The 12,388-nt window shown below is 46.5% G+C and overlaps 1 protein-coding gene across 2 annotated transcripts in view; it reads left to right on the top strand.

Annotated features, from left to right (window-relative positions):
* Positions 1-12,388, top strand: part of RNF213 (ring finger protein 213) — an 83,567-nt gene that overhangs the window by 28,466 nt on the left and 42,713 nt on the right. Inside the window, exons 14-25 of one of the 2 annotated variants that reach the window (XM_039500961.1) lie at positions 943-1,041; positions 2,302-2,424; positions 2,915-3,098; positions 3,847-4,020; positions 4,243-4,401; positions 4,736-5,322; positions 5,815-5,980; positions 6,695-6,912; positions 7,472-7,612; positions 8,237-8,398; positions 8,995-10,138; positions 12,161-12,354. In XM_039500961.1, the coding sequence (XP_039356895.1) occupies positions 943-1,041; positions 2,302-2,424; positions 2,915-3,098; positions 3,847-4,020; positions 4,243-4,401; positions 4,736-5,322; positions 5,815-5,980; positions 6,695-6,912; positions 7,472-7,612; positions 8,237-8,398; positions 8,995-10,138; positions 12,161-12,354 (3,351 nt within the window). Of the gene's footprint in view, positions 1-942; positions 1,042-2,301; positions 2,425-2,911; positions 3,099-3,846; positions 4,021-4,242; positions 4,402-4,735; positions 5,323-5,814; positions 5,981-6,694; positions 6,913-7,471; positions 7,613-8,236; positions 8,399-8,994; positions 10,139-12,160; positions 12,355-12,388 lie in introns of both variants that reach the window. The other variant, XM_039500960.1, reaches the window with a different exon arrangement.

The raw sequence follows: 12,388 nt of genomic DNA, 5'->3' as shown, positions 1-12,388 counted from the left end.
TGTTGCATCATTGAGAGGGTATAGAGCAGTGGCATCCGAACTTTTCAGGCTGAGGGCTGAAGATATGCTTTCAGAAATGTCAAGGGACACCAATCAGTACATTGGCCAGATTCTCTGCCTTGGTGCACTCTGTTTGTGCTGCTCCAGGAAGCAAAAGCTACCCACAGTTAGCCCAGATGGGAATTCCTCTGGCATGGGGGAATTCTCTGGTCACAGAGCCAGTGTGATCTGCTTCCTGCCTCTCTGCTGAAGAGGTGTGTCGGAGGCAGGGAGAGGGAGTAGCTAGACTGTGTTGTGCTCTGGCTATCCTCTGGTGGCTTATGGTGTCTAGGGAACGCTTGTCAGCTGGCACAAGTTAAAGCAGCTCCCCACGCTGCCCTAACCTGAGCTGGGGCAGAGAATTGGGGAGTTGTAACTGGGTGCTGCTTTAGTTTCTCCTCTTCACCTCTCCTGAGTGGCTCTGTAGGGGAGAGGGCAGCCATGCTGGGTGCTCTCTAGCCTCCTGCAAAACCATTCAAGCTCCTGTCTTGCTCTCTTGGGGCATCTCACAGCCTTTCAGGTGAACAAACAACAGAGCAACAAGTTACAGCTCCCTGATTCTTTGCCCTTGACAACAGTCAGCTTCAGCTACAACAGGGAAGGGACAGCAGCTGTTCAGAGCATGCCTGGCTCCCACCAGAGCTGTTCCTGCAGCTTCAGGAGACGTAGGGTGTTGTGATGAGACTGACTCAGACCCTTACGGTTAAAAATGGTAGGATGCAGCTGCGGGAGCATAGCCTCAATTCATAATCAAATATACGTTTTCTTAAGAGTTGCCTTGGAGGGCCACAGGTTGGACATTGCTGGTATAGAAGATGAGTGACCTTTTTCTAATCACTCTGATTTCTTTCCTGGACTGCTTTTAGTTTTAATTGCACTCTGTTCCCCTTTTTCATTTTTTAGGTATGGAACCAGTTTGTGAGGATAAGCTTTCCTGATGAACGCTTCGCTGAGGAGTGGAAGAAAACTCTACTTTCAGACATGGAAGGGAGAATTAAACAGGTACCAAGAAACTGGAGATTTCATTCATTACACATGCGTGTTTCTAAAGCTCAAGGGATAATAGCTAGAATCTATTGAACCAACCCTTGCATATTGCTACTAGAACCTAAATGGGCTGAAAACATTCTGCTCTTTGCATTGACTTGTTCATATGACTATAACCACTTCTGAGTCAAAGGAAATTGGAAAATTTGGACAGGCTAAATATTTTATTTAGTTCTGTCAAAATGAGGTGTAAAATATTTTTGTATCTACTATTATTATTATTATTATTTTATTTGTATAATGGTAGCACATAGGAGCCCTGTTGTGCTAGGCACTGAAAAGAGACATACCAGGAGGAAGAGACAGTCCCTGCTCTGAAAAATTTACAATCTAAATAGGTAAAATCACTGCGCTAGGCAGGAAGTAATGGCTGCAGTTTTTTCACTCATCATGGTGTTCTGAGAGCTCATGGTTAGAAATATTTCTGTTAATAGTAGTTTAAAAAAAATGTTAATTACAAGGGACATTTTCAACCCACCTGTTGACCAACTTGCGTGACTCTGTGGGATAGGATGAGCTGGTTCCTGGGTTTAATATTAATTTTAAAACTCCAGAGAATTTACGGACAGCATTTTGTGTGGCTACTGAACATCAAAAGCTGTTCTTTCCTGTGAGCCAACCTTCCCACAAAACTGAAACTTGATTATAATCTTTTGTTTGGTCCTGTACTGTTGGGGTCCTGAATGCTACTGTTCCACCAAGAGGCTCCTTCCTGCCAGTCTTCAGAAATGTCAAGTTTAATTAAAACTTTATTTTTAAATTTCCATTTTTACGCAGTGCAGCAGTGGTGGTTTCAGCATGTGAATCTTGTGGATGCTTCACTGAAAAAAAACGGGAATTTTTCTCCCAAGCTCCTAAACACTTAAAGCTGTTGAGTTTTATGTGGAACTGATACTTACCCAGAAACCTGCTTTGGAGGGATGGAAACAGATTTAATAATTAAATATCAGTATATAATGAAAACGGCCAAATACTACTTTATCTCTCTTTCTTCATGTCACACCTCTCTGCTACATGTCACATCTAGCCAACAGGAAATAGTGCAGTGCTGGTGCCTGAGTTTACTCCTATTGGGAGCAGAGTAAATAAATAGAAAATTGACCTTTTCATCTTTTTTATTATTATTTATTATTATGGCCTCAAAATATTCCCCTCCCTCTTCATATTTTTAAAACATGAAATCAGTGTGAGAAATTTTCTGTTCTTTCCCAACAGGAACGGCCAGTTCGACAAATTGCAGCCTATTGCCATCACCACGACAAATTTGAAACACTAGACCATTCCATTGGCAAATCTTTTGAAAACTGTGCCATGGAAGCAGTTAATGCTGCATGCCAGGTAATATATGTTCTCTCAAGTGGAAATCTCAGATACAGGTACACCTGAAAACCTCCTGAACATATGACCTGCTAGCTGTCAGTGGTGTTGGTTGAGACCTGAATAAAATTGTATGTTGAACTGATGTTTGAACAATTGGTTTAGAAAAGCAAAATGTTGAGAAGAAATCAGGGATGTAAGGGATGTGTGTGAAAAGAGACCAAGGAAGAAATACTTTTAACCCTTTCACTGGTGTTTGCCATCACAGCCTCTTTGCCATCCACTGTGCCAGCCACTTGAAAGGCAACATACTTGGAATGTAAGTCAGCAAAGGAGGTGCTTTTTATCCCCTATATCCAGTATATGACCCAGCACCCAAGTGATTCAGCTGGACTGTACGTTAGGCCCTGGAACCCTACTAAATGACACAGCCCCTTAGGAATGTGTAAAGTGGACAAATGCAGTTTACTCACGTCCTTGTACATCCCCCATCCCTTTGTGTCTTAAGCAGTCTGAGAGTAATCTGCTTGATCTGGTGTCTTCCTACAACCTGGACAAATTTGGCAAGCTCGTGTCAGCTGTTATCACGAAATCATGGCCAAGCAGCAAGAGTGGGGAACCTACGGATGACTTTGATGAGGTTTTGCATCATCTGCTTGTGTGGTCTGACATCAAGCATCTTTTCAACTTCAATGGTACAGTTTTATGTGAAGTTTGTATTGGAGGACTGTGAAAGAGATGTTCCCACTCTTTTCTCCATGGTACATAGTAGCAAATGGAGGGAGGATTGAGATTGAGTTGATATAATAAATCTTAATAGTTGAGATTTGGATGTTGGAGAGCAAAAGTTAATGAACTGTCTAAATTTCATAGGAAAACCCTTTGTGTAACCAGGAAGTATTCTATGTTAACCCCAGTGGAGTCTTGTCCGGGATTTGTACTGTAAGAGGGAATCACAGGGTCTATGGATAAAGGAAATTCTACTGTAGTTTAGGTTTTCTAACAGTGGGTTTGGGGAGGAGATGAAAATTTGAGACTTTTATTGTAAATGAGAAACGCACAAGACAGTTGCTTCAGGTCCTCAAGTGGGGCTTTTCTATTTCTCCCCAGGGATGTCATCCTAGGAATGAGGGTTGGATTTTTGCACTGTGCTGTCTGTCAGTGGAGGATGTATCAAGATGTCTCAGTTTAGATCCATGGGTATTTGTGGGTGACCACGCTTTAAAAAGGGTGAATGATGTCTATCACTAGTATGGTGGTACTGGTGCAACACGACAAGAGTACAGACTTTACAGTTAGATCATGGAGAATTGAAGAGAATTGAATTGTGAAGAGAATTGAAGAGTGTGTTTCTTTTCCATATAGCAATAGTTTCCTCCTCTTTCCTAGTTCTGGGCTTTTAGAGGCAAGATTCAGGATTTAAATCCTGTGTTTCTCTGATAGGAGCAGGTGGGAAGATCCTGGAACAACTTACTGATGCCGCCAAGAAGTTAATGGCTGTGGCTGACTCTGTGTTCACAAACGTTGCTGAAAACCTCCTGAATGGACGTATCCTAGTAAAACATTTGGAGCTTATTATAAAGCACAAGAAACAGTTTATTTGCATATGGGAATTACGTAAGTGTGCATGTCTGTGTGTTTAAGGGGGGATGGGCTCTAGGCTGACTCTGATAATTCTGGAGGGTTTTTTATATGGTGCTCCCAACTCCATGTTTTCATTACTGATGTGCAGCAGCAGCATCACCTACTGAAGTGCATCATTTTTGGAGGAGATGAGTACTCTCCTTCTGCCCCACAGTATGGGATTTTCTTGGTGATTATTGACAATTTTGATTTCAGAGCATAAGCATCTCTCATCCCAAGAGAAAAAGCAGCAGCAGAATGATCTGGAAAAAGTTCTAGTGTGGAGGAAGGAAGAAATAATCTCTCTAAAGAGAGAGAGAAATTGGATAGGAACCCTTCTGGACATGTGCAGGAAGGTGCAGGCATTTATAAAAGGTATGTTCTTTTTGGGGACCACTTTGAAGTGAGATCTTTGAGGGTTTTCAGCAGAGCTGATTTTGTTCAGTAATTAGTGGATTGAACAAAAATTTGGGAATGAGTCTAGCAACAATTGGGGAGAGGAGGCTGAAAAAAGTCTTTGAAGAAACTTGCAATAGGGAGAGCAGGAGAAGTGTTTGTACTTCATGTTACTGAGTGAGTGATACCTCTAGGGATCTAAGAGGTTGATGTTTTGTGGTACTGAATCATTTATTGTCTGGTCAAGAGAGCTGGAATATGAGAATAGGGTAAAAGAAGTTGCAAACTGATGTTTGACTTTCTTTGTTTAAAGTGGATATTGTTGAAGTTGAGGAGAAGTATCACGAAAATCTGGACTCAAAAGAACTGGTTGAAGTTGTGGATGTGAGACAGCTGAACTTGCCCATGGAGGGCACCCTAGAAACATATTACAACCTGAGCCCAGAGTTGAAGAAGGTGGCTCAGACAATGCACACATACAAGGACAGTCACATCTTCCAGCTCTGCTGGGAGAGGGAAGCCCAAATGATGGTGGAGGAAGATGAGGATTCGGAAGAGCAGGTTATTCCTATATTGGAGCTTGATGATTTATTCACTCCTTGTTACCGTGAATATAGAAGACTGTATAATGATCTGAAATCTGGAAAGCTCACATTTGCTGAGGTAGACACTATATTCAAGGATTTTACAAGCCATTATGAGCAGATCAGGACTGACCTTCAGATCATGTGCAAGCTGGACCCAGTAGACAACAGAGAATGGATAGGACAACGGCTTCAGCAAATCCAGCAGTACCATGAACTGCACTTAGCTTTCGACTCTGCTAAGGTCATTGCCAAGGTCAAAGAGGGCTTAAACCTCTCCGGTGACTTCAGAATCCTACAGATGTTATTGAACTTTGTGAGTATTTCACTTTAAACCAACCACTGTTCAGACACTGCTTAGGAAGACATTGTAAATCTGAACCCTGTTGTAAGTCTTTCTCTATCTGGCAGGATTAACGGTTGGCTCCGAACAGCTTTACTGAGGCCATGCACTGTGCAGTCTCCTTTTAAAATAATAATTAATAATATAATGCTCTGCATAGATCTCAAAGCACTTGACAAAGGTGACTAAGCATTATTATCCCACGTACAGATCAGGTAGGTGAGGTGCACAGAGGTGAAATGACTTGCTCAAAGTAACACAGTGGTTCAATGGCAGAATAACTCAGGTCTGTGGACTCTCAGCCCTGGCAGCTATCGTCTAACGGATGGAACTCACACACTGATTAATATCTGATGCTTCTGTTTCAGGTGTGGGAGAGGGGTTCCTCATTCATTCCCCCACCAGGCGGAAGTTATATTGGCCATTATTAAATTGTGGATTCTTTTTGATCCATTTGCTTTGCAGACGGACACTTTTGAATCTTTTAAGAAAGAAAAACTGGACTCCATCAGCCCTGCTCTGATGCGTGCGAAGGAATGGCTGCAGGAGATCACAGAGCCCCGTCGTAGGTGCCTTGAGGAACTCGCACTCAGGAAGGACTTCATCAGCTGGGTCAAAGAGGCTCTGGAAGGTAAAATAAATGTCGTCCTACTGTTTGCTTTTGGGAATTGGGCAGGAAAAGGCACAAGTGATATAGGGGTGATGCCATCTTCTTGGGATTTGAGGAGGTCCTGACGCATCTGGTAACCATATGAAGCTGAGGTAGAACTGACCTATCTCATTCTGACAGGTATGAGCCTCTCTTATGTATGTGGGTTTGCAAAGTGCTGGGCAGTGGCCCCCAGAAGATGGAACACACTTTGATACTATTAGATGGATTTGATGAATGCTGGTACCCTGTCTGACACCTGCTGTTTGATACCACTGCTAGTTATCAGAGATTATAATGCTGATAAACTTACTGCAGATTGCTTATTAGTTGAGAGAACAAAGACCATCGCTCTTATTTAACAATAACAGGAGTGGCCTCACTGATTCTCTGTCGGTCAGGCCAGGTACTTACCCTCTCCCTCCCCGTAAGTAGAGAGCTCTGTTTCCTTCCCTGCTGTTCCTCCACTCCACAGTTTACTCCTGTTAGAAAAGAAAGGACCAAGGAGGTGGGTAATGCGGAAGGATCATCCTGTGAAGCTGTCAGGAATAAGAGCTTGCAGCAGAAAGTGGAGAGGTCTGCACTGAGATGCTTCTAGGGGATGATTTTAGACTCCGAGGTTTAAGCATGCTGGCATCTTGTTGCAGAATGAGATTAAACAAAATAGTGTTGAACCCCATTGTCCATTTCCCTAAGATATCAATGAGCTGAAGGTGTTTGTGGACCTGGCCTCCATCTCAGCGGGGGAGAATGACATGGATGTGGATCGCGTGGCTTGTTTCCACGATGCTGTGCTAGGCTACTCCTCCCTGCTGTATGAGCTGAAGCGGGAGTCGGGGTTCGAGGAGTTCATGCAGTGCTTGAAGAAGTTGTGGAAAGCCCTGGAAAGTGATGACAACCTGCCCAAGAAACTGGTAAATCCCGCAGTACTGATCCCTCAGTTCATCTTGTTACCCTCCAGCTTTTATAATACGGCTGGGGGATCGATGGTAGAGACAGGCATTCCTATGGGCAATATATGCAGCTCTTTTAAATACGTGTTATGTTTCTAATTTTAATCAACTGAAGCACAGCGATCCTGAGCCTAAGCTGCTGCTGCTGTATGCTAGTTCATCCCTGTGTACCTATGTACAACAAGAGGCAGTAGAGCAGTGCAGGCTCTTACCTACCATATGAGCTCCGGTTGATAAGATTTGATATTCTTTGGGGCGTGATGTAGTCAGACCCCTTAACAATCTGCTCATTGTGTGTCCCTCGATGTCAACCTTTAAACGCTCTGGCACCTACATGTTACTGGGGGATTGTTCCATGATTGGCAACAACTCCCTTCTCCTCCCTTGCTGGCAATTCTGTCACTCATGGCCTCTGTTGGACATGCTGGTGTTTAGGATGATCTCACTGGGTGAACTGGCAGACAAAGTGAAGCAGTGAATGGGAGTAATCTGAATTATAGCTTCCCTCTTCTCCCCGTAGCGTGATTCTGCTCGACACTTGGAATGGTTAAAAACAGTGAAAGAGAGCCATGGATCCGTGGAACTGTCATCTTTATCGCTAGCAACGACAATCAACAGCAAAGGAGTATACGTCATCAGGGCACCGCCAGAGGGCCAGAAGGTGAGACTTCGCTCACCTGCCTGCAGGGTGCACTCTCCCAGTGTTCAAGGCCTTTTCGTCCCATCCGTCTGTCTGTCCATCTATCCTGACTGGCTAGTTTTACAGTGCTAGCAAAGAGCACTAATCCTGCGAAAAGAGTCCAGCTTTCTGGAACAGTATTGGAAGAAGTTTTGTCTTGTCTCCAATGCCACTTAAACTGCTTTTGGTACCAGTTCAGGGAGACCTATTGTGAGACAACTATTTCCAGCAACAGTTCAATTCGATCATGTAGCAAAGGTAATTGTGTGACAGTAGAAAAGCAGCAGACAGATCATGTGGGGAGGCGAAAGGCTTTTCCTATCGAGTCCACCCTGTGACGACAGTTTTCTGCTACTCTCCTAAGCTGCTGATCTCTAACACCTGACGCTTTGTTTCCTAGGTAATTGTAGCTCTTTCACCCCCTTGTCCAGTCTCTTTTAGGGTGTGGCACTGACCTCTGCTTATTGTTGGCCCCATCTGCCCTCTCTGTCCCTAGTTACAGGTGGCAGGACAGGAAAGCTCTCCACAGCTGTCCATGAGCATTGTATAAACCAGGGAAGATGAAGATAAAATGTGTCTGCGCTAATGATTCGTATTCCCTGGCAGGTTTCTCTGGACACTGTCCTGCTCCTCAGCCTCCCGGAGAGCCATGGTGACAGTGAAGAGTTGCGACAATACTCCCTGGAGGAGCTCCGGGAGCTGCTGAACAAGCTCATGCTGATGTCAGGAAAGGGAGACCAGGGCATGGAGGTGGAGAAATTTTCTGAGGTCAGGTTTGAATCGCTACTTTCCATGTTCAAGGTGTTTCCTGCTCTCCTGGGGCTGGAGATAAGGTTACAGTCTATCACGTCAGTTTTTAAACAGTCAATTAACATTAAAAATCCCAGAGGTGGGACTGACTGCTTCAGGGATTGATAACGGGATACGAAGCCTTTCTCCTCCTCCATTTTTCCTACTTGAATGTGGACCAGGTTGGTGTTTGAACCAGGGGTGTTCTCGCCGTTCTCCAGCCTGCCTGGAGTGCGTTGGCTGGTCTCATTCCAAGCTGTAGCAGATAGCTGTCCACATAACACCTGATCCCCTTGTTGGCTGTCCCTGCAGGGTGGTCAAGGTTTGAATGGGACCATGGAGACTGAATTCCTTTCTGGTTCCCAGTGGTATCCCTGCAGGACAGATGTGAGCCCCATTAGGACCTTCAGTTTCCAGGACTGTCAATCCAGGCACCTTTCACTAGCTCCCAGACTCCGTCCCTTTCCCTTTCAATGGAAGTTAGCAGTGTCGTTTCACAGCTGGGAAGAAGCACCTTAGCCTCAACAGTCCCTGTAAAATCTGTTTCTCGCTGTTTTTTGTTGTCCCCCACACAGGTGTTTTCTAATGTCCAGAGACTTGCGCTGTCCTTTATCGACCTTTATTCAGCTGGGAACATGCTCTTCCGATCCTGGATTGCCCACGTGTACTGCTCACCCACGAGCGAGGTGTGCATTAGCATGGACTTCCGTCTGAAACTCGTCCAAGAGCTTTCTGGAACAGGAGACATGATGGCGATGCTCCTGGATCTCTGCAGGGAGATGGAGAAGTTCCTAGAGAAATGGAAATGCTTCATGTCTGAGAAGCGATCTCAGTATTTTTACCTGAATTACTACACCTCTGAGCAGTTGGTTTACCTGTGCAGAGAACTTGGAATGCCGCAGCCCAGTGAGACTGCCTTAATGATGCTCTCATTCATAAAACACAACTGCACCAGACTGGATGTGCGTATGGCCTCCAAGCACGTGGTGTCTGACAGATCAAGAAAGACTATTTCTAACTTGCCGGAGCTGCTGTGGCGCGAGAGAGACCTGACAACACAGCTGCAGCAGGTCTGGGACTCGTACATCGCGTGCACGAGCTCGTTCCTTCCGGGCTGTTGGGATATTGATACCCTCGGCAGCTGTCTGGCCAGTCTGGCTGATCTGGAGAAGGCAGGTGTCACTCGAGTTCTCCCACGAGGCCTGCACGTTGGCAGGCCCAACCTAGTCATCTGCCCTCGCTCCGACGTGCTGGCTTCAGCACTGGCCGTCTACATGAATAGTCCACGCCAGGCCCTGCCCACTTACGCTGAGGTGCTCTTGTGCACCCCAGAGACCGACTTTGAGCAAGCGGGGCTCTTCCTGCGGCGGTGCCTCACGCCAGGCTGCAAAGGGGAGACGATTTACACCATGCTCTATGCAGATGAGCTGAGCTATGATGTCAGTTACAGGCTGGAGAAGCTGTTCCAGAGCCTGTGCAGGCAGCTCCACCAAGATAACTACCGCCTAGTGATCCTGTGTGACTGTGAGAGAGAGCACAGCTACATCCCTTCCGTCTTCAGCCAGTACAAAGTGCACATGATCCCCCAGGAGCCACTACGCAACATCCAGACGTACCTTAGGAACCATTACAGAGTCACGCAGCCAGCAGGGTCAGCAGCTTCTGTGTTCAGTGACAACATGTGCGTTGGGATCGTGTCCTCTAAAAGAGCTGGAGTAGGTAAGGTGCCCTAGGCCAGTGGTTCTCAACCAGGGGTCCGGGCCCCCCTGCGGGGCCGCGAGCAGGTTTCAGGGGGTCCGCCAGGCAGCGCCAGCATTAGACTCGCTGGGGACTAGGGCAGAAAGCCAAAATCCCACCGCATGGGGCTGAAGACTGGGGCCCTGAGCCCTGCCACTCAGGGCTGAAGCAGAAGCCTGAGCAGCTTCACGGGGCACCCCAGGCCGTTGCCCTGCTTGCTACCCCCTAACGCCAGCCCTGGCTTTCGTATGCAGAAAACCAGTCGTTTTGGCACAGCTGGGCCGTGGAGTTTTTACAGCCTGTTGAAGTGGGCCTCAGAAGGGAAAAGGTTGAGAAGTCCTGCCCTAGGCCACAGAGAGTCTGCTGTCGTTGTGAAATGCTGACACTAAAACCTGCAGTCAGGCAAATCAATGTGATGTGTGTATCTGGATGAGTGGGCAGTTTTAGAGCCTGATCCAGAACACAACAGCTGAGAGACTGTGTGCGGCTGTCACAGGGACAAGGTGGAGAGCTGGTATCTATTGGACCAGCTTCCATTGGTGAGAGAGACAAGCTTTCGAACTTACGCTGAGCTCTTCCTTAGGTCTTTCTTTCAGACCTTTGCTGTCATTCTAAAATCTTTTATGACCTTGTGCTTTAAAACCAGTATGTTTGTGACGTCTGGGTCCTGACCTCTCTCCCAGTAGGGCACCAGTGGGCTTTGCTTTTCTGCATGTACTACGAGCAGTTCAGACTTGTACCTAGGCCTCGTCAGAGGGCTCCTGTACTTCCACACGCCCTCCGGAACTTCTGCCTTGGCAGTGCCCTACCCGAGAGAAACCGATTAGGATCGGAATGGAAAACTCCTGCATTCCTCTGAGAGTGGACAAATTTCTATCCGTAGATAAAAACTGGAAACCCAGGGAAGCTCTTTCAGTAGTTGCAGCCATGGCTTCACTTGTGGAAGACCTGGGCCTACATTTCCTGCTCCACTCCTGTCCCTTCATATTGGTGCAGGGGGCTCAGAAGGGGCTGGCAGGCAGCAGGTTCAGTGCCGTTACGAAGCACGGAACGGGTGGAGAGCTGGCATAGGCAGCGGCGACGCCAGGCGCCCTGCAGCACCCATGGTGAGGGCTGCACTCCGGCATTCCTTCTATGGCTCCTTGTGGCTGTAGCCAGTGGGGGTAGATTAGAACAGAGGTTGGCAACCTTTGGCATGCGGCCCATCAGGGTAATCTGCTGGCGGGCCGCAAGACAATTTTTTTATGTTGACCATCCGCAGGCACGGCCCCCGCAGTTCCCAGTGGCCACGGTTCGCCGTTCCCGTTCAATGGGAGCTGCAGGAAGCGGCGCGGGTTGCCCTGATGGGCTGTGTGCCGAAGGTTGCTGACCTCTGGATTAGTACAACCTCCACGTTCTCTCATCTGACTGGGGCTGACATGGAACCAGCCAAGAAGCTAAGAACTGCAACCAACTCCCCCTGGGCTCCCTTTCCTTTAGCTCGCCCAATGGAAGCTGAGTGCAGCTGAGTCAATGGCCATTGATTTGTACCCCAAAAAGGGGGGTTTATGTCCAAAAGCCTACAGGAGAGGAAACTTGAGGACACTTGATATAGATACTTGGAAGCCTGCCTGCCAGCTGCCTGTCTTACCTGAGATTATGACTTTTAGAAACAGCCCCATGTAACAGAAAATAGTTTATGTAAGTCCTAAAGAAAAGATCATGAATAGCAACATCTCTCTCACCAGACTCCTCAATGGAATCCAGCAAATATGGGCAAAGGCATCATTCAGTGGCAGGAGACAGCTTCAGCTCAGTTCCTGAGCCACCAACAACCACTCCAAGCAAATTCAGGCCTATCCTCCTCTCAGAATAGATCCTTAGTAAGATAATCAAGGGGCAGACTGGATTTAGGAAGCAGCTGTCCACTTTTTTCCAATATGGCAGTCCACCATTTTTGTATATATTTTTGTTTTTTAGCTCTCACTTATAATGAATGTGTCCCCTTTTTTAAAATGATCACAGGAAAATCTCTGTATGTGAAGAGGCTACATGAAAAACTGAAGACAAAACTACATGATACTAGCGTGCCTCTAAAAACCATCAGGCTGATTGAACCACACGTGGATGAAGGCAAAGTGCTGAGATCTCTCCTGTCCTTCTTGCACTTGCAGTACCAGCAAAAACCCATGATATTCCATTTTGATATCACCTCATCAGTGAGTACCAGCAAAAACCCATGATATTCCATTT

The sequence above is a fragment of the Mauremys reevesii genome, linkage group 15 (genome assembly GCF_016161935.1).
Source record: "Mauremys reevesii isolate NIE-2019 linkage group 15, ASM1616193v1, whole genome shotgun sequence".
Taxonomy (NCBI): Eukaryota; Metazoa; Chordata; order Testudines; family Geoemydidae; genus Mauremys; species Mauremys reevesii.
The sequence above is the reverse complement of the archived record's forward strand: the minus strand, read 5'-3'. Positions and strand labels throughout refer to the sequence as shown.